The following is a 24,880-nucleotide window of genomic DNA, read 5'->3' on the forward strand; positions in this document are numbered from 1 at the left end:
CGGGCATGCCGGGGGAGGAGGGACAACTTGGACAAATCCAAGCTGGCGAAGACAACGCTCGGGCATGTACGCCTCGACGATCTCACGATACTGAAAGAGTCCCATGTACAGGGTCCTGGGTACCCTAACACTAGGGTTCGGGCCGAAAGGCATCCAGTTCACCTGCACATAGTTTTAAAATTTAATAACATGAATATAATATGTGCAAATAATAAAATGTAGAAACAATTTATAAACGTTACCTCTAAGGGGGACAGCCTGTCCAGCAATAACCGTATCGATCGGAGGCGGTCAACGGACTTCTTCTCCGAGCGCGGACTCCACGCACAAGCACGCGGCATCCCCTCATCAATAGGAACCGGGTCACGATGTGGTCGCAATGCAGGAAAGTACTCGTATATCCAGGTTTGCAATAGAGTCAGACACCCAGTGATACCTGCCGCGTCAGCCCGACTCGCAAATCCTAGTCGGCGATACAAATACGCCAACGTAGCCGATCCCCAGGAAAACTGCCCTACACTGTCGGGGTCACACGCCTCTACTATGTCGCCTAGCCTGAGCTTGTTTCCACCGCTCTTATCCGGAAACAAGGTACATCCGAGGAGTAGAAAAACATAAGCACTCAGCTGTGCGTCGTGCGTCCTACGTGCACTGGGGTACAAACACCGCTGCAACACGGATGTGATCTTCACACCTCCGTGTTCCCAAACACCTAGCGCCTTGGTGTACAGTGCAGCCCTGTCCACCGCCAACAACTCTGCCAGCAAAACTGCCTGATCCGCATCAGCCACAACACAAAGTCGTTTACCCTCAACACGAATCCCCATAATGGCCTCGACGTCATGTAACATGATCGTCATCTCACCGAACGGAAGGTGGAAAGAGTTTGTATCCGGCTGCCATCGCTCAATGAAAGCCGTGATCAGCGTACTGTCAATCTTATCGTGCATGGTGGCAGGAACGTGATTCACCCCAGTGCCCTCCAGTCGCTCGAACATCTCGCTCTCCGCCGGCCAAGCCTTAGCCCATGTACGTAAAAAGCTACAAGTCTTTTCCCGGGTATGACATTTCAACAACCCCGTAACTGAAGGCCTCTCCTGGTCCTCCCAAATACGGGCAGCTATGTGTCCTAGAAAGCTAGGAATCACACTCCCGTCAACAGGCCCACCGGGCACCTCACTCCTAACAACCCAAGAATCATTACCGGCCCTCGACCGTTTCCTGCTTGCCCCAGATACAGTGGACGCAGATGATGTGCCAGATCTACTAACAAACCTACCACCCCTACCCTTACGCACCTCCACCATATGTGTCTCGTACATGTCATCAACCCTCTGACTAAATGGACCGTAATCATCATACGGTCCACTGCCATCGTCCACATCCTCATCCTCATCTGCGCCCTCCTCCTGCTCCTCCTTCTGGTCACCCTCCTCAGCATCATCATCGTCATCCTCATCCCGACGGTGGATCCGTTCTCTACGAGCTGAGGCCGAAATACCACGGGATCTGACATGTCTATGCCCCGAACTCTCCACTGAATAGCTTCTACTAAGAAGCTCTACTTTCTTCCCCGCACCATGACGACCCAGTGAATTCTACACAAAATTTTAAAATATATAAACATACAAAAATTTATACGAAAAATAGCTACCACTACCCAAATCAAATAAACTAAAAACATACTAACAAATTAACATAATAAAGAAATTAACAAAACACTTAAATAAAAATAATAGAATAAAAAATACACTTAGAAAGGAAATAAAACCAACACAGAAGAATATATATAAACATAAATAATTCATTCCCAATTAAAATAAATTAACTAACCAAAAACAATATCAATAATAAAATTTAAAATAAATTAACTAACCAAAAACAATATCAAAGTCACAAAAAAAATATAAAAACAAATCAAAATAGAGAATAAAAATAAAAATGTACAAAAAAAACAAACAAATAATTGTAAACAAAATACAAACATAGAAAAAATACAACAAAATTGAAAAAATTTATAAAAATAAACAACAAAATATAAAAACAATTCAATGAGATATTACACAAAAAAAAAACAATATTTTAAAACAAATATAAAAAAAAAAGAAAAAAGAAAAAAAAAAGGGGGGGGGGGCGCCTTGGCTGGACGCCCAGCCAGCGGTGGTGGCGCCAGCTGCAGACTCCGCCACCAGTGGGCTGGCGCCTGGGCTGGACGCCACAACCACGGCTGCGGCGCCTTGAATAAACGCCACAACCGTGGCTATGGCGTCCAGCCCAGGCGCCAGCCTACTGGTGGCGGCGTCTGCAGCTGGCGCCACCACCGCTGGCTGGGCGTCCAGCCAGGGCGCCCCACCTCCGTCACGGCGGTTTTCCCTTTTTTTTTTTTTTTTACAAATTGTACCTTGCCTCCTTGGGACCTCCTTCCCTCCGCCGCCGCCGCCAATTCCTTGTCTTGCCGCCTCGACATTGCCGTTGTTTGAAATTTTTTTTTTTTAGAGAGGTTGAAAGAAGGTAAGTGATGAGAGTGTGAGTGTTTTTTTTTTAGGTCAAGGGCAATATTGTCAAACCAAGTGAATTTTGTGGGCTTTATGTAGTAATTTGTGGGCGATGTTTAACAAATCCCATTTATTATTGTTGATTGTCAATGCTTTGGTTGATTTCCTATTGATTGATTTAATGCTATGCAATTAGATTAAGCCTGGTTTAATTGTATGAGGTATGCAATATTGATTCGAGACTCGAGAGATGAGAATTGATGTTTAGGCTTAATTTCAATAGGCGGGTTAAATTATAAATGGTTAAGTCAAGATTCGGAAGATGCGATTTAATACCGGTAGATTAATTCTGTGATTGTAGTACGTGGCGAAAGCCCTTTATGATCTGATTAATTGATGCATTGATAATTGATTGTTGTGTTTTACCCTGGAATATTATCTATTGGTGAACCTATACCCTATGCTTTGATTTATTGATTTCTCCCTTATTTAATCTGCTTTAATTTAATTATTCTCCTTAGTTTAATCCCATAAAAATAATTTGGTTACTTGATAATCTAGATTATATTAATTATTTAGGAATAGAAAGACTTGTTTCCCTGTGAATTCGACCCTACTTCTCTATCTGCTTTAGCTAGAGGATTTAGGTAATTCTTTTGATTAGGAGATATGACTAGAAAGACTTATTCATATGGTGATGAATAAGAAGTAGCTCATTACTCTAGTAAATTGAAATATCTTCTTTTATTGATGCGGAACATTCATATGTGATATACCGACATTTCATGTGTCTAGAGGTACTAAACTTTCAAATAATGAACCCAGTTTGTTGTCATACGATACATTTTTAATTAAAACTAGGCAACTATGTTAACATAGGATTTAAGCTTAGAGACTAAAAGTAAAAACTACTAAAGGTCTGTTCTGTTCACCTTATTTTTATTTATTTCAGATCTCATAAGTTTAGATGAATTCAAATAAAATAAGTTTTGATGAGGGTTGATAAGGATTACCTTAATATAAATTACAACTAGAGTAAGTTTTAATAAAGGTGTAATAAATTTAGATAACTAAAAACTAGGTGAATAGAACACAACCTTAATGCACCTATTTTTCACTTTCTTGAACTTATATTATTTTAAATAAACTTACTAGACTTTATTAAGAAAAAATTAGTTGTAATTCAAACTTAAGTAACGTTTATTAATCATTATCAGAACTTATCTGGCCTAATACCAGCAAAGGTGAACAAATAAGGGCCTAAAAGAAACTAAGAAACTAATATGAGTTGTGTTTGCTCTATTGATAACTTCCCTACTAATGATCCTATCTTCCACTTTTAGTAAGGCTTATTTCTAGAATGGTGGGTAGATAAACAATTTACAACTGCATATATTAGGAGAAACTGTTGTCTTTTGTTAAGAATGGGAATGTTCCGATGGTTGCCAATTTTGTATGCCCCACATTTTCAAACTCCCACTACTGATTTCTGGTACTACTAGCAAGTAGCAACCGCAAATGTTGATTTTCAACGGTTTACCAATTAGGACCAAAATGTTTAAATGGGTCGTATTTATAACCCATTAATGTGCTAGGCCACCCTTATACTTTGGGCTTTAACTTTGTTGTTATTCATTACTAAATAAGAATGTACTTAATACCCAAAATCATTTATGAGATCATTACTAACTAAAAACTTTGACTCTTTGAGGACAACAGGTCAAGAAAAAACCTTTATGTACATTTCATATCATCAATTAATCCTCGACAACGTTTATACTTAAATTCAAACTCTAAAGAGATACTAACATATTGCTCGGATTAGAGGAAATGGAGAGAAGGAAAATGGAGCAGAGCAAGCATCCTTGTGTATATAAGAGGATGAATAGATGAGGTGGAGGGAGACGGAAGGATCTATTTTCCATTCTTCTTTAATAAACATCATCCTATTGAATAAACACCATCCCTTTAAAATCAAAGAGATTTAGAGGTGCAAAAGAGTTTCGCCTTTCCCTAATTTCTTGATCTATTGCCTTTCTTTCCCCACCCCATTCTCCACTTTCCTAACTACACCGCAATTTGTTATCCAAACAAAGTGTAATATGAGATATAGTTGTTAACTCTTTTACTTTTCAATACATACATTATTTTGGTGTTTACGCAGAAATTGCTTGTGATCTACTAGTATTTTTGATAGATACGTACATTTCAGTTATTAATTATTAATGCACATGCTTGATCCACATTAATTGTTTTTTTGGCCACAAATCACTTCAGATAATGACTTCTGCTTGTATTAAATCAGGTCCTACAAAAACAGAAAATTTCTTTTCTAAAAATAAAGACAATGTAACTTTTTGAAATTACTCCATAAAAGAGGAACACTTATAAATAGACATGATTGCACAGCCCACCTATTTCTAGAGATAAGCTTGCTTTAAGTTCTTGATTGAAAAATACAGCTAACAGATTTGAAATACTTATGATTTTCTAACTTAAGTTTTTTTAACATTTAAGAATATTCCTATCAGATAGTTGGAGACATTGAAGTGTGTACTAACCAATATATTTAATAGAAATGCATATTTCATTTTCATGATGTACGCTAATAGTCTAATAAACATGCTATAAAGGTCTTATTCACTATTACTACTATGGCGTTACGCATGTGCAAATGCATCTCGGAGATAGCTACGTCTACCCACATTTCAAACTTCGCATACACAATGAAAAGATATTTCAAAATACTCGTATGGTAGATAAAATTTCTTGAATACCGAATCTTCCCCTTCGATGATGAAGCTCAAGTTGCCTCACAAACAAACTCATTTGGCAGGCCGTTATAAATTGACAAAAATACGCATTCTCAAATAATGTCACGTCATCATGGACTTTGGCTTCATATTATGAGTGTGATCATTTATATCCATCTTTTAAACAGGCCAAAAATGCCAAACAAATGTACTATGTACTTTGGGTAAATCTCATTTTAATCTAGCTTTTCTGAACACCAGTAAAACCACAGTGAGGTTTAATGATTCTTGAAAATATACCATTCAATAAGTACCCAAGTTTTGTGTTACAAGACTTGCATTACTAATGAATGCCTTTTTCAATTGAGCTTTCTACAATGAATATAGATGGATTTAGTAAGATGGGTGGTGGTAGAAAAAAAAAAAAAAAAAAAAAAAACTGAAAATTGCCACCCCAGCATCGTATCTACTGCAGCAGACGCTCTTTGCTTATTCTGCTAGACATCGTATAACTTAAAACCAAGACAAAAGAGAACTGAACACACTGATTCATTCTATACTTGACAATCACTCTTGCTGTGCCTCAATCGCGTAATTACAGGGGCCCTATGGTTGCCTTATAGCTTCATAGGAATTTTGTCGCTGGCTTCAACTAAAAAAGAAAATATATCGTATACTGAACTTCACTTCTGTTCCAAAAATCTGTTGACTTTGATTTTCTCTATTGACTTGTGTCGTGGTATAAATAAATCAATATTTAATCACAGGTAGCTACCCTAAAGGCTTGTAGTCGTAGATCACTTTGCGTGCCTCTTGAAGAAAGACTTCTGGCAGACGAGGAGTTTCTTGTCATTGTTGCTCTCAATTTCAATAACACGAGCTTCCCATTTCAGTCGTGCTATAAGGGGTCTCATAGACTCGATTAAATTAGCTTTGTCTCGGAAAATCACCCATCCCTGAGCCAATACTCTATGTTAGCTGCTTTTCTAAAATGTGATATAATTAAATTGATTAAAACTCTCTTTTACTTTGAAATGAAAACTGATGAATAAAACTAATTTAGATACCTCAGGCCGAAGAATTCGATCAATCTCAACAAATATATCGAGAGTATTACATCTGCGTTGGGAACCTTTTTCTAGAGTGAGAAGACCATCAGCATGCACCAAGTCGTAAGTTCGAGGGTATGTTGGAAATGCTTCACACCTATACAAATAAGAATCACACATTCTTCAGCAAATAGTTACACTATATCCTCTATGTCCTAGGCCAAAGCAAAGTTAGAAATAAAACCTAAGGTTATCAACAGTATGGTGCAACTACAAGTCTGCATTTTTCATGATAAGTAATGCATCATGTATCGTAATACTATCAATCATCACATTTTCCCAAACTCCTTAACAGGTAAAGCTAAGTGATACCCTAATGTCTGGGTTTTATTTCAACTGACCTACTTAGATTTTGGCTTAAAACCTCCCGCAACAGAATATGAGGCCATTTTCTGCACATTATATGCACCAGATGACCAGAATCCTAATGCACCAGCCACACAGTAAAAAGCTGATACTGATTATACTACTCCAATTCTTGTTTTGCTGCCCATTGTATTTAATGTATAATTCATTACATACGGAAGTTGGAAAACTGGCCTGGCCAATACCTTTTGTACATTTCATGTATAACCAGGCACTGTAATCTCTTTAAAGTGCTATAAATTCAGCTTGAAAAAAATATGCAGTTCTATTAACGACGGTATCAGATGTTCATGTCCCCTTCAAGAATGAGGAATACAGTATTCACTGACAATATGCTGCATTAGCAATTATATATAGCAGTAGATAATATAGTGGAATCTCAAGACCATGAATTGACATAAGGGTTCACAAGGGAGGAAGAAAGAGTAAATTTTCTTACTTACCAGTCATGTAATACACCAACATAACCCCGGTCCAGAATCAAGGGCAGGTAGTTGGGACCGCTTGTAGGTACAACATTCATGACCCACGCAGATTTTCCAGTGTCCAGCAAAGCAGCATTAAAACCACCAAAGCGAGCATTCATGTCTAGCACATTTCTGAGCATATTGTAAGGGGGAGAAGGATCCTCATCACCGGGTCTCTTTGGATGGTCTGAGAAAATAATAGGGGAGAGAAGGGTCCAATAATCACGAATTGCAGAATTCCAATTTGAACTATCTTCAGCCAAGTCTTCTGGATGCAGTCCTGAGGAGTCAATAGTGTGTCAGCTAATTATACAAAGAATCAAGATAAAAGCTGCAGTTAACCATCACATGAAATCAAAATAAATCAAACAACGCAAACTCAAGATATCTTACCATGAGGTTGAAGCTCCTTTTCATTCATTTTGGCCCGAGACGGCCAAGTTAACTTTTCTTCAATGGGAAGCCAGCGACTGCTATGAGCTCCACCTATGCAAGTTTGGAGCGGGCGGTAGTATGGAGATTGAATATCTTGACCCTTGCTACATACACTCGGGCTTGAACCAGGTTTCCTGAAATATAAACATTCCAACGACATGTCACTCACTATCACCCAGGAAACTGCAAAAGAATACTCGTCTATAAGCAGGTAAATAACTGACCTAGAAAAATAGCAATTCCTTTTGGCAGTCTTCTTCCACACAACAGTTTCATCCTGTTGGGACAACAATTTCCAACAAAGCTTCTCTGTATAATCATGAACAAGATCCCATCTCTTCTGATTCACTTTATTACGGGCATTGGTAAGAGGTGAAGTCCAGACAAAGTATCCACCGGGTCTTAAGACTCTATCAGCCTCAAGTAAGAACAAGCCATCTGCATGATTTGGAATATATCATATATCACCCAACTTTGACATCAAGCTAGCAAAATAAAAACATTTTGCCACAATTCGCATCTAAGTTGCCTTGCAAGTACCAGCAAGGCAAGAAAATTGGATTCCTTATACCTCTAATGAATCGAGCATCATAGAAAATCTTAAGACATTACAGATTGACCTTTAGGAGAGTCTGATACTATGGACCTATTTTCTGAAGGCTCTTTTGGCAGTGCAGGTTCTTATTCTTATAGAGGGTGGTAATAGCCCCAGCATCCCAGACACCAGGTTCCAAAGAAGAAATTTAAGTTTTTATAAGAAATATGAAGTAGGATAGGAAACCCCAGCCACCAAACAATTATAGGAAAGGCGATTCTTGAGAAGGAGAATTCAGGTGCATAGCATCCATCAATATCTTCAGCAAAACATTGACAATTTCTTTGGCAATTCCTTACTGATGATGTACATTCCACTACGAATATGTCAACACTCCTTTCCTCTATCAATATTCTTTTAATAAACTTTATCCTCCAAGACATTGTAAAGGAGGCATGACAATGATCCAATTGGGTGGGAGCAGTCTAGAGGTTTTCATCTAGCAAATGTCAAATGGAAACATCTAATTTTCATATTTTATACTAACATATAAGAAAGACCTGGTACCTTTCAGATCCCAGTCAATGCCACACCGCGCACAATGCACCATGTCATAAGAAAGAGATGGAAATGGTAACTGTTTTGTACTGAAGGAACCAATCATCGCTGGAAGACCTCTTTCAAGTGTGAGTTGTACTTGACTACCTGAAGCCTCATAGGGCGCAATACACATGGTCAGTAACTCTTTTGAGAACAGATGCGCTCCAAAGGTACCATATCCACATCCTATATCTAGGATATTTCTCACCTGCACCAGAAAAAGATGCTTTATGGCTCATGAACACTTGAATAGTATTAGAATCTGGGATATTACAGGCCTATCTCAAGGATGACAAGGTACATACTACTTTTGATGGGGTCAAGAAAAAGGAATACGCAAAAAATCATGTCTTATTAAGCTGAAGAATATAGAAATTCTGAAACAGTTAGCTTCAACTTTGTCAATGGTTTTTGTTAAAAGGAATTTAAAGCAAAAGCAATGAGATTATCCACAATACTAGCTCAAAAGCACATAAAAAAATACCTCACCATTCATATGGGCCCCTTAGATTCTAAGAAGTGAAAGATTTAGAATTAGATATGATGCAGTACACATTAATCCATTTCCAATGGAGGCAAAAGATTCACAAATTTATTTCGGCTTAGGATTATGATTCACTAAATTACAATGAATCATTAATACTTTGTGCATCTTTTTTTATCGTGAAGGGCCAAATGCCCAATGGACACAACCTCCCTAATTGAGTTGGTTAAGCTGTATACATCCAACCCCCACAACCTTCCCAAGGAGAGAGCCCTATCTAGAGGCCAGGCAATGTTAATTGCAAGGGTAGGGGATATATATGTATGATTACATCAACGAAGAAGATTACCAATTGCAAGGACAGGGAACTATAAAAGTCTGATTACATTAACCAAAGAAGATTACATACCCCGGCTTGTTTAAAATTGGAAGAACTTCTTAGCCCAATGATTTCAGCAATTTGATGTGAGTAGTCCTCAATGTTATCTGACGTGAGTGAGTCAGAGCGGAAAGAAATTTGTTCTTCGTCTAACATCATCATCCTGTAATTAAAGCCAGGGGGATTAACAACAATGAAGCAGAAACCACAAATTGAACTCTCCGTCCCAGACAAGTGAAAGGGGTGGTTTCAGTTCACCTTTTGGTCAAACTTCCAGAAGAAAGTACTTCTTGAGCGGAAATCTTTACATTTGCAACCCAAATGACATCTCTTCCAGTAGGCCATCTCAGAGGAATCTTGTAATTCACAGGAGGTAAAACCAAGCAATTTTGCTTCAAACTGTGCTCACAAAGACGATCAAATTCATCGCCATCAGCATAACCTAAACCCGAGCTTTCTGAAACATTGTAGCAAGGCACAAAATTTTCATCTTTCTTAGAACAGAAATCCAATTCTCTCAGTTTTGCTGGCCCTTGAGATAGATCACTGATGGCTGTAAGATCTGAGACGAGCTGCTCTTGCATCCTCCTATAACTATGGTAAATGTGACCTCTTGACGATGCAGTAATTGATATTGTCCACCAAAATGACCCAGTTAAAGCAAGAATCACTATAACAACTAAACTGGTTCTAAGAAGAAGCAAAGTTAACTTATGCCGACTTCTTGGACTTCCACCACTAAACAATTCTGTTGTAAAACCATTTTCATTAACACCCAACTTTGATGGGGCATTATCCGAAGAATTTAATCGAAAGGGTAACTTTACTGAAGAATAGCTTTGGTCAGACAACGAACGACCAGCTCGAGTATCATCCTTTTCTGTTTTTTCTTTCATTTGAGAGTCCTGGGAATCCCAAGAACCATGATTGTTACCAACAGAAAGACGCCGTTGCTCACCAGATATGCCTCTTTGAAGAGGCCTTGACATTTTATACTACCGCGAATCCTACAAACGCAACCTTTTGGATTTCAATACAACTGCTGAATAAAATCTACAAGTATCTTTGTGTAATCAAGTCCACTACATCGCCATTGCATCACCGTATATTATAACAACCTATTACAAGATGCATCCCTGAGGGTGGCAGCAAAGTATGACAACAATATTGGAATATCAGATCCAACTAAACAATATCATTCATTTGAAGCATATAAAAAGACATAAATATAGATTTTAAACACTCAAAGTCAAAAAAATTCTTCTTTTTCGACGACAATACAAGGTGGAATCCAGATTTGGATGCTTATTACAAATGAAACAATATAATTGTAAATGATTTATATAACTTCAAATTATAAGCATAAACAACCTTCACCGACACTCTATTTTAGTTCAGTCACTCACACTCCTTTAATCACTACTACAACTTTTAACAAAACTAAGATCAAACCAAAAATTAAACTAATTGAAAAATGGAATGAACCCAGCAAAATTAAATTAATTTACTGATACTAACTAAAAACCCATTATGATTAATCCACTAATCAACTAAAACAATAGTTTAATTTGAAATTTATTCCTTTTGTATTAAACATACTAATTATAAATCAAGAACAAAAAAATAAACCCAGATAGTTTCAAACTGAAAATATGCAGAATCAAACAAGATCAACGTACTATTATTCCTACAATACTAAAGTCTAAACATAAAAAGACAGATTATGCAAAATAAAAAAAGAGAAATACCTGAGATTTTGAAGTTTGAACTTTGAACCACTGAGATTGAGAAAAAAAAAAAAAAAAACAAAGAAACCCCAGAAAAATTTCACACTGTAAAAAAAAATAGAAAGATTCAAAATTTGGGAATTTTTCTTCTTCAATCTCTCTCTTACTCCCTCTATACAATCTTATATACCCAGAAAACCAAGAAAATCAGGAAAATCAAAGATTTTGTTTAAATGAAGTCGTTATAATATACTTGTTGTAATACTGATTGAAACATTATACTAAAACAAAACAAATGCAAGTTTTTATTACTCACTTTCCTATCACCTCTGCAATTACTAATGTAGTGTAATAGCAGTAGATGCTGTGTATTTAATGCTCAATTTTCAAATAACTTATTTCACCTCTTTTTCTCTCTCCTCTTTCTTTCTCTCTGTTTTATTATATACTGTGTGAATCCAGAAATTTTTATACGCGCTATCCAAACAATAAAGATAATACTAGAGAGAGAAAAAGGGTGGAAGGGAGGTCGATCTGCAAAAATTATAGAAAAAAATGTAATTTTTTTCAGTAAGATTAAAAATTACCCAAGTAAAAATTAACTGGATTTAACAAAACCCAGATGTTAAATCTTGCAATTGATGTTAAAGTTTTGAGCTTTTTCAAGTTAAAAAACTAAAAATCGCAAAAGTTTCTCTTTCTAATTAATTACTACTACAATATTTAATGAGTCGGGATTAGCTTAAGCTGTGTTTTAGGCTATGGTTTTCTGCTTTCTGTCACTTAAAATTTTTTTAATTTTTTTTCTGGGGATGAATTAAATGAGTATTTTTTGGGTGAAAAAATGAGAAAAATATTACGTAGATCTGCTAAAAATAAGGAGGCATAAACTTACCCAGAATCTATTGAGCTTCCCCCAGTTCATAAGCCATATGAACAAAATTCGTTCATAAGATGGCATTTTTGAAAATATTGAAACATCTTTCATTATTTTATTGTTTTCGTTCTTTTTAGCTGGCATGGCACTTAACTTGGCCGTTACCGCATGATTAACAGTTCTCCAATTCCCATCTCGTTTTGTCTTCTCTTTGGTTAAGCTCTGCCTCACCAGTTGTCTGGAGAACACGATCATGAAGTTGTCTTCTCTACTTCTGCACTCGATTTTTTTTCAAGGTTTGAAGATAGCGAGATTCCGAATTGATGTCCTTAGCCTCTAACAGAGTTCCAAAGACTAGAAGCAGCAAAAACAAGCTGAGGCCAAACAGCAGCGACATCGCGAAAGGCAACAGTAGAAGTAACACCAATGGCGACACTTTCAGGATAACCAGGTTTAGAATCAAGCTTCATTTCAATAATAGCAAGACGAGTATTAGCAGTATCAAGCTTTCTAGAAGCTTCCGCCATTAACTTATCTTTCTTCCCTCTTCCAGAAGTAAAAACCCCAATTGATCAGCAATAAAAACCCCAATTCGTTTAATTAGTGTTAATTTGTGAAATTGGTGATCTCGTTTGTTGCAATTGGTAAATATATGCATGTAAAGGGTTATTGTGTGGTTGAATTGAAGTTTTTTTTATTGAATTTTATTCAAAATAACCGGAAAAGGCAATTGATTGATGGGGTTAATTGGGGTTTTTATTGCTTGAACTTGTTGTAATTGGAATTCAGTATACATTCCTCATTCGTGGCCAACTTAAATGCATTTATTAACGGGATTATAGTCGCCGCCAAGTCGACGCGCCGCCACCACCTCCTCCACACTTTATCATTCGTATACAGCAAATGTGTAAAGGCCAAGAAATTTCAGACAAACTCCAATTGACAGTCCCCTCAGTTGCAGAAGCTTGCTAAAGCTTACTGAAGTAGGATGGGTGAGCTACGGGATCATAATTCTTCAATAACGGGATGTCACATTTCCAAAACAGCGGTAGTTTGAAGTTAAGAGACAAATTTCATTTGGACGACTTTACCCTAACTATACCTGGCAAAATGACTCAAATAGCCTCTTATAAACGAAATTCGTTCATATGGCTTATGAACGAGGATTTTCTCGAATCTATTTGCCGCTCAATTTTATAAAATCTTTATTACTGTAGTAACTTTAATCTGTTGTAGTAATAGTAACAGTAATTGCCTTTTTACATATTTTTTTACTGGTGGGTGGTGTAGAGTGAAGAACGATTTTCTTTTTGTGTCTGTTTTTTTTCATCTTTAATAATATGCTGAGAATTCATTTTATTTTTTTTTACATACTTTTGGATTTTATTTCAGATAATGGGGTATTTAGTTTTAATAAACGTCCAAAACAAGTATCTATCTAAGCCTGGGTCACGTGAGTTTTAGTCTTTTGGAGTGATGATTTATCCAATTACAGAGTTTTATTACTACAAATTAGGTCTATTTTGAAATAATGGTTACACTTTTTCATTACATTGTCGTTTTTTCAATTTTGAAATATGTTGGGTGTTCAATTTTTGCTCTTCCAAATGAGTAAAAAATAGTCTGATTGTACACTTTTACCCGGGTGAAAGAACAAGTTCGTTGTGCAATAAAATAGGTCTACATCAAGTGATACTCGTTCATTTTTTTAACAAAAGCAATTGTTTTGTTTTCATGGTTAATGGTCAAAGATCACATTTAGGATTGTAAAGTTAAATTAATGCACTTGGTTCACCTTAGTTCAGTATCCTTTTACTTACTATCGCTGTTTTTTTTTTTTAAAGAAGTCTCAAAGGACATTAATTTTTATTAATGAAAGTCATACGGCATCTACAATTGACAATTAACGATAATGAAAACAAGTTTAACAAAATCAAACAAGAATCAACCTAGGAAGAACTAAGAATCCAAATACATAGATATAACAATTCGGCACATTCTCGATTCGTTGTCTCATACAATTTTTTGAGTGGATCCGTCGCCACTTCATAATTTGATTGTGAAAGAGAAAATTCTTGTGTTGATTCCGTAACCCGAATTCGGACAATAATCAATCGTAGCCCCGCATAACTAGAGACCATATTAAGCGCAAATAAAACCTTGTATTTCGAAAGAGTTCGAAAAACCTTGTCTTTCAAAGGAGATCGGAAAAATCTTGTCTTTCGAAGGAGATAAATCCTTTCTTTCGAGGAAGTCATTATTATAATCTAAGAAACAACAAAAAAGCATAAAAGAAACAAAGATTGGGGCTTTCCACCGGTGAAACCCGATGGAAACCCCTTCAAAGTTAACAATGGAGGCTAGAGTGTAGGAGAGAGAAAAGAGAGGAGCGGCTAGGGTTTTGTAATCTGAGATTTATGAATACGTTTTTAAAAATGTAGTATCTCTGTTTCTTATTACCACATATTTGTAACAAAAGAATTTTCTATGTCTCACATGATAATATCGTTTTGTTGCAAATAATAAGAAATGTAGGTAGTATATATATTTATCATAACGTACTAGATCATGCTATATAGTCGCTTGGATTAGATCGAAATAATGCTCTATTCACTTTTTTTTTTAATTTATTAACTATACTTTACTATTAAATCCATACAAGGTTGGACTGGACCAAATCTTACTATCATCATTTATAATTGCAATTAGATATCTTTAATCCAACATTAATAAAAATATTTCAGACTTGGATGAGTCTAATAAGACCTCATTTGATGACGTGTTTTCTTATATTTAAGCAAACAAATTGAATAATATGTAAAGTTAGTCGATCGAATTAGACTAGCTAGATTTAAAAAATAAATAAATAAACATTTCATGCCTTATTTCAGGCGAAGAAAGCATTAACTTATTCTAGAGGTGATCAAAAACTCGGAACGAGCCTTAATATCATAACTCATGCCTAAACCCATCCAAAAAGTGGTGGACTTCTTGGGCCAAAGCAAGCTTGTCCGGCTTTTTTGGGTCGAAGCCGGGTTTTTAACTAAATATGTATATTAATACTTATAGCTTGCCCAAATCTGCCCATTTTTCGAGCCAAACCGGGCCGGGCTAGCTAGCCAGGTCGTAGTATACCACCTCTAAGTCTTATTCTATCTCTTCTATATTGCATAATCACTTGTTATTAGAGAACTTCTAAATACTATAGTTCTCTCGATTATGACCTAGCGTAATTGTTTATTTATTGTTCATCTATTATACTCTGTATCAAAATACGTATCAATTCCTGTAGTATTTTAAAGAAAATAGAAAAATCTTCATGCAGATAAGCACTAAAAAAAATTCTTTATGGCAGGGTGAGATTTAATTTACTTTGGTAGATGTGCAATTGATCTAGTTTTATGTTTAATTAAGTTTTATGTCTAATTAAGTTTTATGTCTATTTTTTCGTAACCATATCTTTTATAGAAAATTTTGTACAGTACTACAGTAATATATGCCCAAAGTGTCAGCATAGAAAAACAAAAATTAGTCAAATGATGAAGTGAGAGTTTTATCATGTTACCTCCACGGCTTCACCTTAATGGTCTTTTAATGCACGTCTACGCAGGTATAAGTGAATTAAAGAATTCTACCCTCAATTTAGAGACTACGTATTTGCATTTCCATTGTGATCAGACCATATTATTTTTAGTGCTCTACTCATATAGAGTAAGAAAGAAAACAAGCGTCAAAATCATTATTATATATCTCCGTTTCAAATTATTTACAATGATAAGATATGTAAATAATTTGAAACGGAGGTAATATATAGAGTGTCTAACTGCCAAATATCAACACTTCTAAATAAACGTTATTATCTAAAAGTACATTCATCATTCATCGTCATTCCTCATTCATAAACATCTAATTTGTTTATAAAAAAAATGCTAAGAATGTACAGTACATCATTCATACGTATGTGAGTGTCAGAGTGTGTGTATGATGTATGAATGTATACTTTGGTGAGAACCTATAAATGTACTTCGTACATCTTAGATTACTTTACATTGTATTTTCTTTTGTAATATACGGAGTAAGCAATGTATCCTTTACCTCTATGAATGTATGATGTGTGCCTAATTTTTATTTTTATTTATTTATTTATTTATTTTTGGCAAGTTGCCTTAATATTTAAAGATATACTTCGTATACCTTAGATATTTATAGCATATATCGTATACCTTAGATATTTATAGCATATAGCTTGTAAATAAAAACATATTTTAGAAATTGAAACAATAAAAAAAAAAATTAAAAAAAAAAAAAAAAGGAAAAACCGTAGTATGTGTATGTGATACTGTGATGTACCTTAGCTTACTTATAAGTATATAATACTCCATACATATCCTTTAAGTCATTTAACTCATACTCCGATCCGTGGTTTATAACACACCTTATCCTTAGTAGTCACATACGTGACCTTAATTGTTAAGATTGCCCATGAGCTTGTTTCAAAGATCTTATTTTCATTTTACGAGTAGCTTTTGTTTCAATTTCTAGATGTTTGATTCATGCATTTATTTGTATTGTGGACTATGGTCTTCACCCATACTTCGTAAGGTATCTCCAGTTGTATGAATGAATTCATCCCTTTTTTTTTTGAGATTTGCTTTGATGAACATCAGATTGTAGACTAGCTATAGGCCATACGAATTCTTGAGGAAGTCCTACTTTAATTATATCTCATTGTGAGACCTTTGTAGGGGAAAATTAAAATTATATTTATGCTTATTAGGGTTTTTATTATTATTTTTATTTAAAAAAATAAAATTGACAAGAGGATTTATGCTTTTTAGTTAATACTCCAATAAATGTAATAATATTAATAATAAAAGCTTGCGGATAGAGAGTTAGAGAGAAAGGAAAAAGCTAAGACAGTGAACCTTATACACTGATTGTAGTCATATACGTGAAAAGTGAGAAAGAAAAGAGGTTGAAATCACAATAATCTGTTAACACCATTGTAAAAGTTTGGAGTACAATTATAAGTGTTACGAAGAATGTTACAATATCCAATAGTGTTATATTTTAACCACTTAATCTGTTTTAACTTCCAAATATTTACCAATGTCATGTTAGCTATTTACCCAACATTCGTTCAACTAGCTATCGAAAACACCTCATGGCTTATATATGCATCCCTAACTCTTTCTAAATAAAAATTAGGAAAACTTTGTTAAAAAAAAAAAAAAAAAAAAAAAAGACGACATTTTATAATGGTTCATTCTTTTTTGACAAAAGCCTTAAAAAACTTTCGGTTGTGAACAGGCTAAGGACCTTACATACATTTTTGAGTTAATTCTATGTGCCAATAAGAAAGCAATAATCCAGTAAGTAATGAGATAAAATTACTTAATTAGTCATGGCGCTGAGTAAAATTTGAGTTCATAATAGTGTATTAAAAGTAGGATACCTTTTAAATCACTATCACATTTTCCATCTCAATTTTTTTAAGAAATTTGATAATGCAGGTAATGTAATTAAATTATAAAAGGGAAAACTCTTAATTTCATGGTTGAATTGTAAGGTGGTTCATTTTTAACTTTTGTATCGATCTAGAGACCATGTATACTCCATAATCCATATTAATTTTATTAAAAGAGACAAATAGGGAATATATTAAGGTTGTCTACTTGTCTTTATTTAGTACGATAGTCTAACGTCGTTGGATAAAATGAGTATGTTGTACGACTTACTTTTTGCAAAGCAAGAATTCATTAAGATCACAATTCACAAACTCAACATTTATGGACTTCAAATCCATACAAGTTACATTGAATTAATATTGTAAATATAATTGATGATTGCTGAACTGTAACCTTTCTAAACAAAACACATGTAGTTCCACATTGATAAAAGAAAAGAGGGTTATTTCTACTAGTTTGGGATGGAACCTCGTTGGAGTTGTGAAGTGGAATTTCTCTTTAAGGTCACATTTAGCTCACCTAAATTTTACTTCTTTCATATCAGATAAAAAAAAAAAAAAAAAAAAAAAAAAAGTTCTGACATATTTTATCGTTTTTGTGCGGTTTTTTATCCCTTACAAAACTTCAAAGCATTTTCTGTGTGGCTATTTACATTACCTCAACATTTTCCTTACCATACCATTATATAACTTGAATAGTTCATTGCCATCTTCCTTACCACACCAGTACACCACCATGTAAATTTGATCAAATAATCTAACCGTTGTGCAAGCTATAAACTACTTATACTAACAATGATCATTTACTACTTGTAAAATAGTGTAATTCTCCTTTTGATTGGGGAGGAGGAGTGTTGTCGCCTGACATGGAAAATTGAAGGAGTGGCCGGAAGTCGTTGGTGATGTGCGGCACTGGTGGTCACGGCTAGGCCAAGGTTGGGGTAGGGTTTGTGAAAACAAAAAAAAAAAAAAAAAAAAAAAAGAGATAAAAGAATAACCTAATTGGAATTCACAAACCTAATTATGAGAGTCCTAAAATACACAAAATATATCTTTACAGAATATTAACATGATGATATTAACCTATTATCTATCACTACTCTTATTTTCATCGTTGTAATTTTTTAATGTAGTTTATAGATATTTTTTTAATGTAGTTCATAAGGTACGATTATAGTTGTAGAATTCTTAAGAAATTCCAAAGAATTAAGAAAAAGGTGTATATAGTTGCGTAATAAATTGGCAAATGATTAAGAGGACAATAAGGAAATCGAGGACATCATGTGACAAAAAGAGTCAAAAACTTCAGTTTATGCAAGAATTGTGGTGGTTTTAATATACGGGTCCCATTACGCCGCGTTACTTCAAAGTCGGTGTTTCGTTCGACTGGCTCAAATGCTCCACTTACCTTATTGGTAGCCTACTTTCTAGTGGAAATTATTATCTTTACTCACTAATTAACAAAAGTATTTCAAAAACTTTTGCATGCCCCGATTTACAATAATTTTATTATACATCGAACATTTTGCGAAAAATAACCCTTTTTTTATACAAAAGTGACCCTGTTTTTTATAAAAGTGACCCTTTTTATTTACAAAAGTGACCTTTTTTTCACAAAAGTGTTTTTTTTTTTTCGTAAAAATAGCCCTTTTTCTTCATAAAAGTGACCCTTTTTTCTCACAAAAGTAATCATTTTTCTCACAAAAATGACCTTTTTTTTTTTTTTTTTTTTTTTTTTTTTTTTTTTTTTTTTTACAAAAGTGACTCTTTTTTTTCCCTAGCCTTCTCTATTATTTTGACTTTCTTTGGTTCATTGTTAGTAAAAGGAAAATAAGAGAAAAGAAGGGAGGGAACGCGATTGAGATCAACGAGGACCTCAATGTTGCCATCGCCATTTAGATCGGCGACGAGAGGCGGAGGAAGGCGATCGGCTTCGTATTTGATGGGGTAATCATCCAATAGATGAAACCAAGCCTCCCTAAACGACAAGTCTCCCTCATGCTATTACAGAGAAGAAGAATTGAGAAAGGCTAGAATTATAGTTCAATTTAATTGAAAAAAGAAATTAAAATTGAAATTATAGTTCGAATTCAAATTGAAAAAAGTAATTAGAATTGAGAAAGGCTAGTGTTTCCTCATCTTTGTGCTGCTGTGCACATCTTCCTCGAGTAAACAGTGCCTCCTTAGCCTTCTCCAATATTTTGGCTTTGTTTGGTTCATTGATGATTGATTTACAAGAACTTTATGTACATCGGATGTTTTTGAATATTTGTGAAAGTATTTTGCTGCTTAAAATTAGTGGCGGTGATAAATATTCTCAAGATGTTAATACGGAGTACAAAAGTTTGAAATACTAGCTAAATTTATACTTGTACGACTAAAGATTAAGTTTTAATTTTATTATTATTATTATTTTTATTTTATTTTTGTGAAAATGTTGGGTATGGCCCAAATTTTTAGGCCATTATTTTGATGGAGTTTTAATGTCTGTTTTAGAAGCTTTCGGAAAATTCAAGTAAAATTAGTTCTTGCTCACGTTTTTACTAGAATTATCAACTTTATCGTTCTAAAGAATTTTTGATATTGGAATCAATTTGAAAACATGATTTGTGAACGTTCTAGAATATTATGGATATAAGAGTAATGACGGAAGCTTTGGAATCTTCCGGCCATTTCTTCCAAGCTCCATCTTCAGCTATAAATATATGTCACGAGCATTCAATCAACATACATACACATACAAGAAGTCATACCATACACATAAGCCTTTACCTCCTTATAATTCTCTACCAATTTAAAACTCCACTTTTCCTATTTTTGTACTACTCTTTTGTGAGTTCCGGGTTCTTGTACAATCCAATTTTCATATGGTGGATCATTTTGGTGCTTGTTATACGTGGATTTTGTGAATTCTTTCCCACGTTGAATATTGTTTGTTCATTTTCTACTATCTTTAATTTCTTGTCTTTATTTCTCCTAATTATATTTCTCAATCTCTACATCTTTAGTTTTTTTTTTTCTTCCGTTGTATGCACTCACAAACCCTAACAGAAAAGATTAAATTTTAACATAGTAATATTGGCCAATGTAGGTCATAAGTGTATAGTTTTATTGAAAGTGATTGTAGATAATTCAAAGTATATAGATCTCGATCAATATATTTATTTACAAAGGAAAATGATAAATATAACCTAAGGGCATTATATAAGAATAATCATCAATATATATAATATATAATACTAAAACAAATACCATGAATGACACATGTCATTTCCTGGTGCTGTTTTTTCTCTCTAAAATTGTCTTTTTCTTTCTTTCCTATTTTTCTTTTTTTTAGTCAATGTCACATATTATAATATTATACACAAAATATTTAGCAAATCATATAAGGCATATAATTGTAATAATTTTGATTCACATACTTTCCATATATATAATAAAATATTTCCGTTTATAAATATCACTCTGTATATCATATCTTTAAATAGCATAATATATACATCATATTTTATTCTTTCAAATCTATTAACAATTACTAAAACAGATTATGCTTACATCACTTAGGACACATGTCAATTTATTATTAAAAATTTCAAGCTAAAACAATATATGATGTTAACTTTATGGTTTTTGATTTTGATTTTTTTTTTTTAATTTTAATTCTACCTAGCTTATTTTTTAGAAATATGTTGTATAATTTAATGGGAAAACATGCTTCATTATGTAATACAATATGTACTACGTATAATTTTTTTTAATTCTCAATTTTAGCTTTAATAATTTTTCTTTTATTATTTCATTTCTCTTATACACATTGCAATTGTTTATTCCACGTGAATGAGTTCATTGTCTCATGTTTATATTATATCACAAAATTTTCATGAAAAAAAAAATTGTCACTACCGTACATCACATGGGCACTAATCTAGTGTACAAATATTTTACGCATGTACAAATGTAACACAACCAAGGCCAAACCCATCTGTTACTTTGTTAACATAAAAAAATGATATACATAGCCTTTAGGGCTACATATAAGGAGCTAAAAAAATCAAATATAATCAATAACATAATATTAAAACAGACACTAGGAATGACACGTGTCACTTCTTGATGTTGTTCTTTCCCTCCAAAACTCTCCCCTCCCTTTTTAGCAAAAATCTTTTATTTTTGAAATATTTGTATAATACAACTATAATAATATTATTCCTAATCTTATATATCATCTTTATAATAATTGTATTTCTTTTTATTTTGTATTCTATTTACTTAAAATAGTTACACAAGATTTTGAGACCTTTTAATTAAGGGAGAATAACTATTATTTAGAAGGTTGAAATATGGTGGAGAGTATAAAATAACGAAGCCAAAAATACAACATTAATATTTAAATTACCATTATATATATATAGTTGTACAATAGTGGGGTTCAATGGATTAAAAAAAAAATGGTTTTATTCTTGGTGTTGATTTGAAATCTAAACCAATAATAAGTGAGTTAGTTTTCTATTAAATATTTCTGTAATAATTTACCAACTTATAACTCTTTTTTTTTCCCTTCAATAAATCTATTAACTATAACTAAAACAAGTCATGCTTACATCGATCATTTTGGACATATATCAAGCTATCATTAAAAAAAATTCCGCCAATATGATATATGATGTCAACTTAAGTGTTTTTTTTTTTATAATAAAATTATTCTACTTAGCTTATATTTTGAAAGTACATTGTGTGTGTGTGTGTGTATAACTAAATTAATTCATTTATAAAAAGTCATACGACATCTACATTGTATAGTTTTATTGGTAAAAAGATGCATCATTAATGTAATATAATATAAACTATTTTTAAATATTTCAACACAGCTAATCAACAATATTTTTTTTTTACAATTGTAGCTTAAATAATTTTTTCCTTACTATTTCATCTTTCTTATTTGCATTGTATTTGTTTATTCGACATGAGTTGCCTCATTTTTATATTATATCACAAATTAATTATGGAAAAAACATTATTACTACCGTGCATCGCACGGGCACTAATCTATTTTAATTTTAAAAATTACACCAATCAACTACATGTGTATAGTATTTGCCTTAAATCTCAAATTTATACAAAGTATTCGTTAATCATTTTTTAATTTTTTACATTTGAATTTTCTTATATTGTGAGAGAATAATAGTCATAATGTAATGATTACACGGTGTTGGTAAGTATGTCGGCACGTGTTATGAAATGTTTGAAACTCTCTCAGAGTATTGCAAGCAAGATTGATGCTTTGATCACCCGTTTTTGGTGGGCGGGAAAGGGGGCGAAAGGGATACACTGGGTGAGTAGAAGTGTCATCCAACTTCCTAAGAGTATGGGAGGTTTGGGAATTAGAGGTAGTTCATTAATCAATGATGCTCTCCTCTTCAAGCAAGCAACAAGAATGCACCTTAATCCACAGCTCCTTCTTTCAAGAGTTCACAAGGATTTCCAGCCATGTGGCATCGGTAGTATCACTGGTCAGCTTATTAGAAGAAGGAATTCTTCAATGGGAAGAGTAAGTCTTCAAAAGGCCATCCGAGCGTTTAAGAAAGGTTTTGCTTGGAAGGTGGGAAATGGCAATAATTTTAAGGCCATTAGTATGCCATGGGTCGATGGTAACATACCAACTGTTAATTCAAGTCAAACTCTTAGAGTAGCAGCAAACTAGAAAGTGAAGGATTTCATTAACAGGGACGATTATACCTGGAATGCTGGTAAAATAAGGGAGTGTTTCGACTGAGAAAGTGCGAAAATGATACCGTCAATGGAGCTCCCTCGGTCTTCGGAGGAGGATGACTTCCTTTATTGGAAATATCATCCGTCGGGAAGGTACACAGTTAAAACTGGGTACTATTATCAATCAAAAGAAGGGGAGGTAGAGAGATCAGAATTCTTAGCAAGGGATCAAGAGTTTGTAAAGCTAGTGTGGAGACTGGTCATTCAACCAAAATGGAAGGTTTTTCTGTGGAAGCTCTTTCATGATGGTATAGCAGTTAAACTTAACCTGGTAAGAAGGGGAATACGAGCAGAAGCTGTCTGTGATCATTGTGGGGTTGAATTGGAAGATAGCCAACACCTCTTCAGATTTTGTATTCTGGCAAAAGAAGCTTGGGAGAACAGCTCCCTAACTATTTGCCTTGAGTCTTTTGGATTCAACTCTTTGAAAAGATGGATCCAACAGTATATCCTGCTGTTTAATAGCGAGGATGGTATAAACAGCAACCGATGTGCTTTGTTTGTGGCAACGTTATGGGGGCTATGGAAAACTAGGAATGCAAGATGCTTCAAAGGTACACCGGGGTCGATAAGCTCAGTACAGAAATTTATAAATCTGGCCATGGAAGATCATGAAGCATTTATACACAAGATAGGGTCAACAAATGAGTGGAGGGCCACTGATAGAGATGATCCGATCATCCCTCCGGGCTTTAACTATGTGCATCTGGGAAAAAAATACAACGGCTTTGATAATTTCATTGTGGAAGTCGATGGATCCTGGGATAAAAATACAAGGCGAGCAGGGATAGGATGGGCGGTTAAAACTAATCACAACGGTTTTGACCTCGATAAAGGAGGAAAACATGGTGCAACAGCGTCAGTTCTACAATGTGAAGCCTGGGCTTGCCTGGAAGCAATGATTTGGGCTTGAGAGAAAGGGATACAGGGAATTCTTATTCTATCTGACTCGATTGGTCTCCTAAACAACCTGCAGGAAAGAACTGGTAAGGACATCTCGATAGTTTGGTTATTAAAGGAAATTAGGAAAGTAGGGGCTTCGTTTCAAAGATGCACAATTTTAAAAGTCCAGCGGGATCAGGTAGGAAAGGCTAATGACATAGCTAGAAACTGCCGGATTAACCTCGCTAATTTGTAGTAGTTTTGTTTTATGATTTCATCATTTGCTCTTGTCAAAAAAAAAAAAAAAAAAAAAAAAAAAGATTACAAAGGAAATACTATTTTAAGAAATGTATTTGATTCTTATATATTGCATATATCATTACCCATTAAAAGAACATCTACATATAAATCCAAATCACTGATGAAGTTAATACAACAGTTGAATGTAATTCTGTATCCCAATCAACAATTATCACATTATCAACATTGTGAGAAAACAATGCATTGAAATCTCCACTTATTGGACGCAACATCT

The 24,880-nt window shown here is 34.2% G+C and overlaps 2 protein-coding genes across 7 annotated transcripts; one reads left to right on the forward strand and one right to left on the reverse strand.

Moving 5' to 3' along the window:
- Window positions 1-5,520: 5,520 nt before the first annotated feature.
- Window positions 5,521-13,431, reverse strand: LOC110709648 (probable pectin methyltransferase QUA2). Of its 6 annotated transcripts, none has more exons than XM_021887862.1 (9): window positions 12,246-13,431; window positions 9,882-10,630; window positions 9,654-9,786; window positions 8,728-8,968; window positions 7,850-8,063; window positions 7,584-7,759; window positions 7,167-7,470; window positions 6,316-6,454; window positions 5,521-6,204 (listed from the first exon to the last, which is right to left on the reverse strand). In XM_021887862.1, the coding sequence occupies exons 2-9, from the start codon at window positions 10,610-10,612 to the stop codon at window positions 6,046-6,048; spliced, it is 2,097 nt and encodes a 698-aa protein (XP_021743554.1). In that variant the 5' UTR covers window positions 10,613-10,630; window positions 12,246-13,431; the 3' UTR covers window positions 5,521-6,045. The 6 variants fall into 6 exon arrangements, with proteins under 6 accessions (XP_021743554.1, XP_021743551.1, XP_021743553.1 ...); XM_021887859.1 differs by having other exon boundaries at window positions 9,882-10,759; XM_021887861.1 differs by having other exon boundaries at window positions 11,372-13,431.
- A 10,048-nt stretch (window positions 13,432-23,479) lies between these two features.
- LOC110709555 lies at window positions 23,480-24,376 on the forward strand. The gene has a single exon (XM_021887774.1). It carries the CDS (start codon window positions 23,480-23,482, stop codon window positions 24,374-24,376), a length of 897 nt encoding a protein of 298 aa, XP_021743466.1.
- Window positions 24,377-24,880: the final 504 nt, after the last annotated feature.

Source organism: Chenopodium quinoa, unplaced genomic scaffold (assembly GCF_001683475.1).
Source record: "Chenopodium quinoa cultivar QQ74 unplaced genomic scaffold, ASM168347v1, whole genome shotgun sequence".
NCBI classification, from domain to species: domain Eukaryota; kingdom Viridiplantae; phylum Streptophyta; class Magnoliopsida; order Caryophyllales; family Amaranthaceae; genus Chenopodium; species Chenopodium quinoa.

Excerpts from the sequence above, each read along its gene's own strand:
- LOC110709648 (XM_021887862.1), bottom strand. The coding sequence starts at position 10,612 with ATGTCAAGGCCTCTTCAAAGAGGCATATCTGGTGAGCAACGGCGTCTT. Across the intron at positions 8,064-8,727 it reads CATTGACTGGGATCTGAAAG|ATGGCTTGTTCTTACTTGAG; the intron begins GTACCAGGTCTT and ends CAAATCATGCAG. Across the intron at positions 7,471-7,583 it reads AAAGGAGCTTCAACCTCATG|GACTGCATCCAGAAGACTTG; the intron begins GTAAGATATCTT and ends TTGACTCCTCAG.
- LOC110709555 (XM_021887774.1), top strand. The coding sequence starts at position 23,480 with ATGATACCGTCAATGGAGCTCCCTCGGTCTTCGGAGGAGGATGACTTC.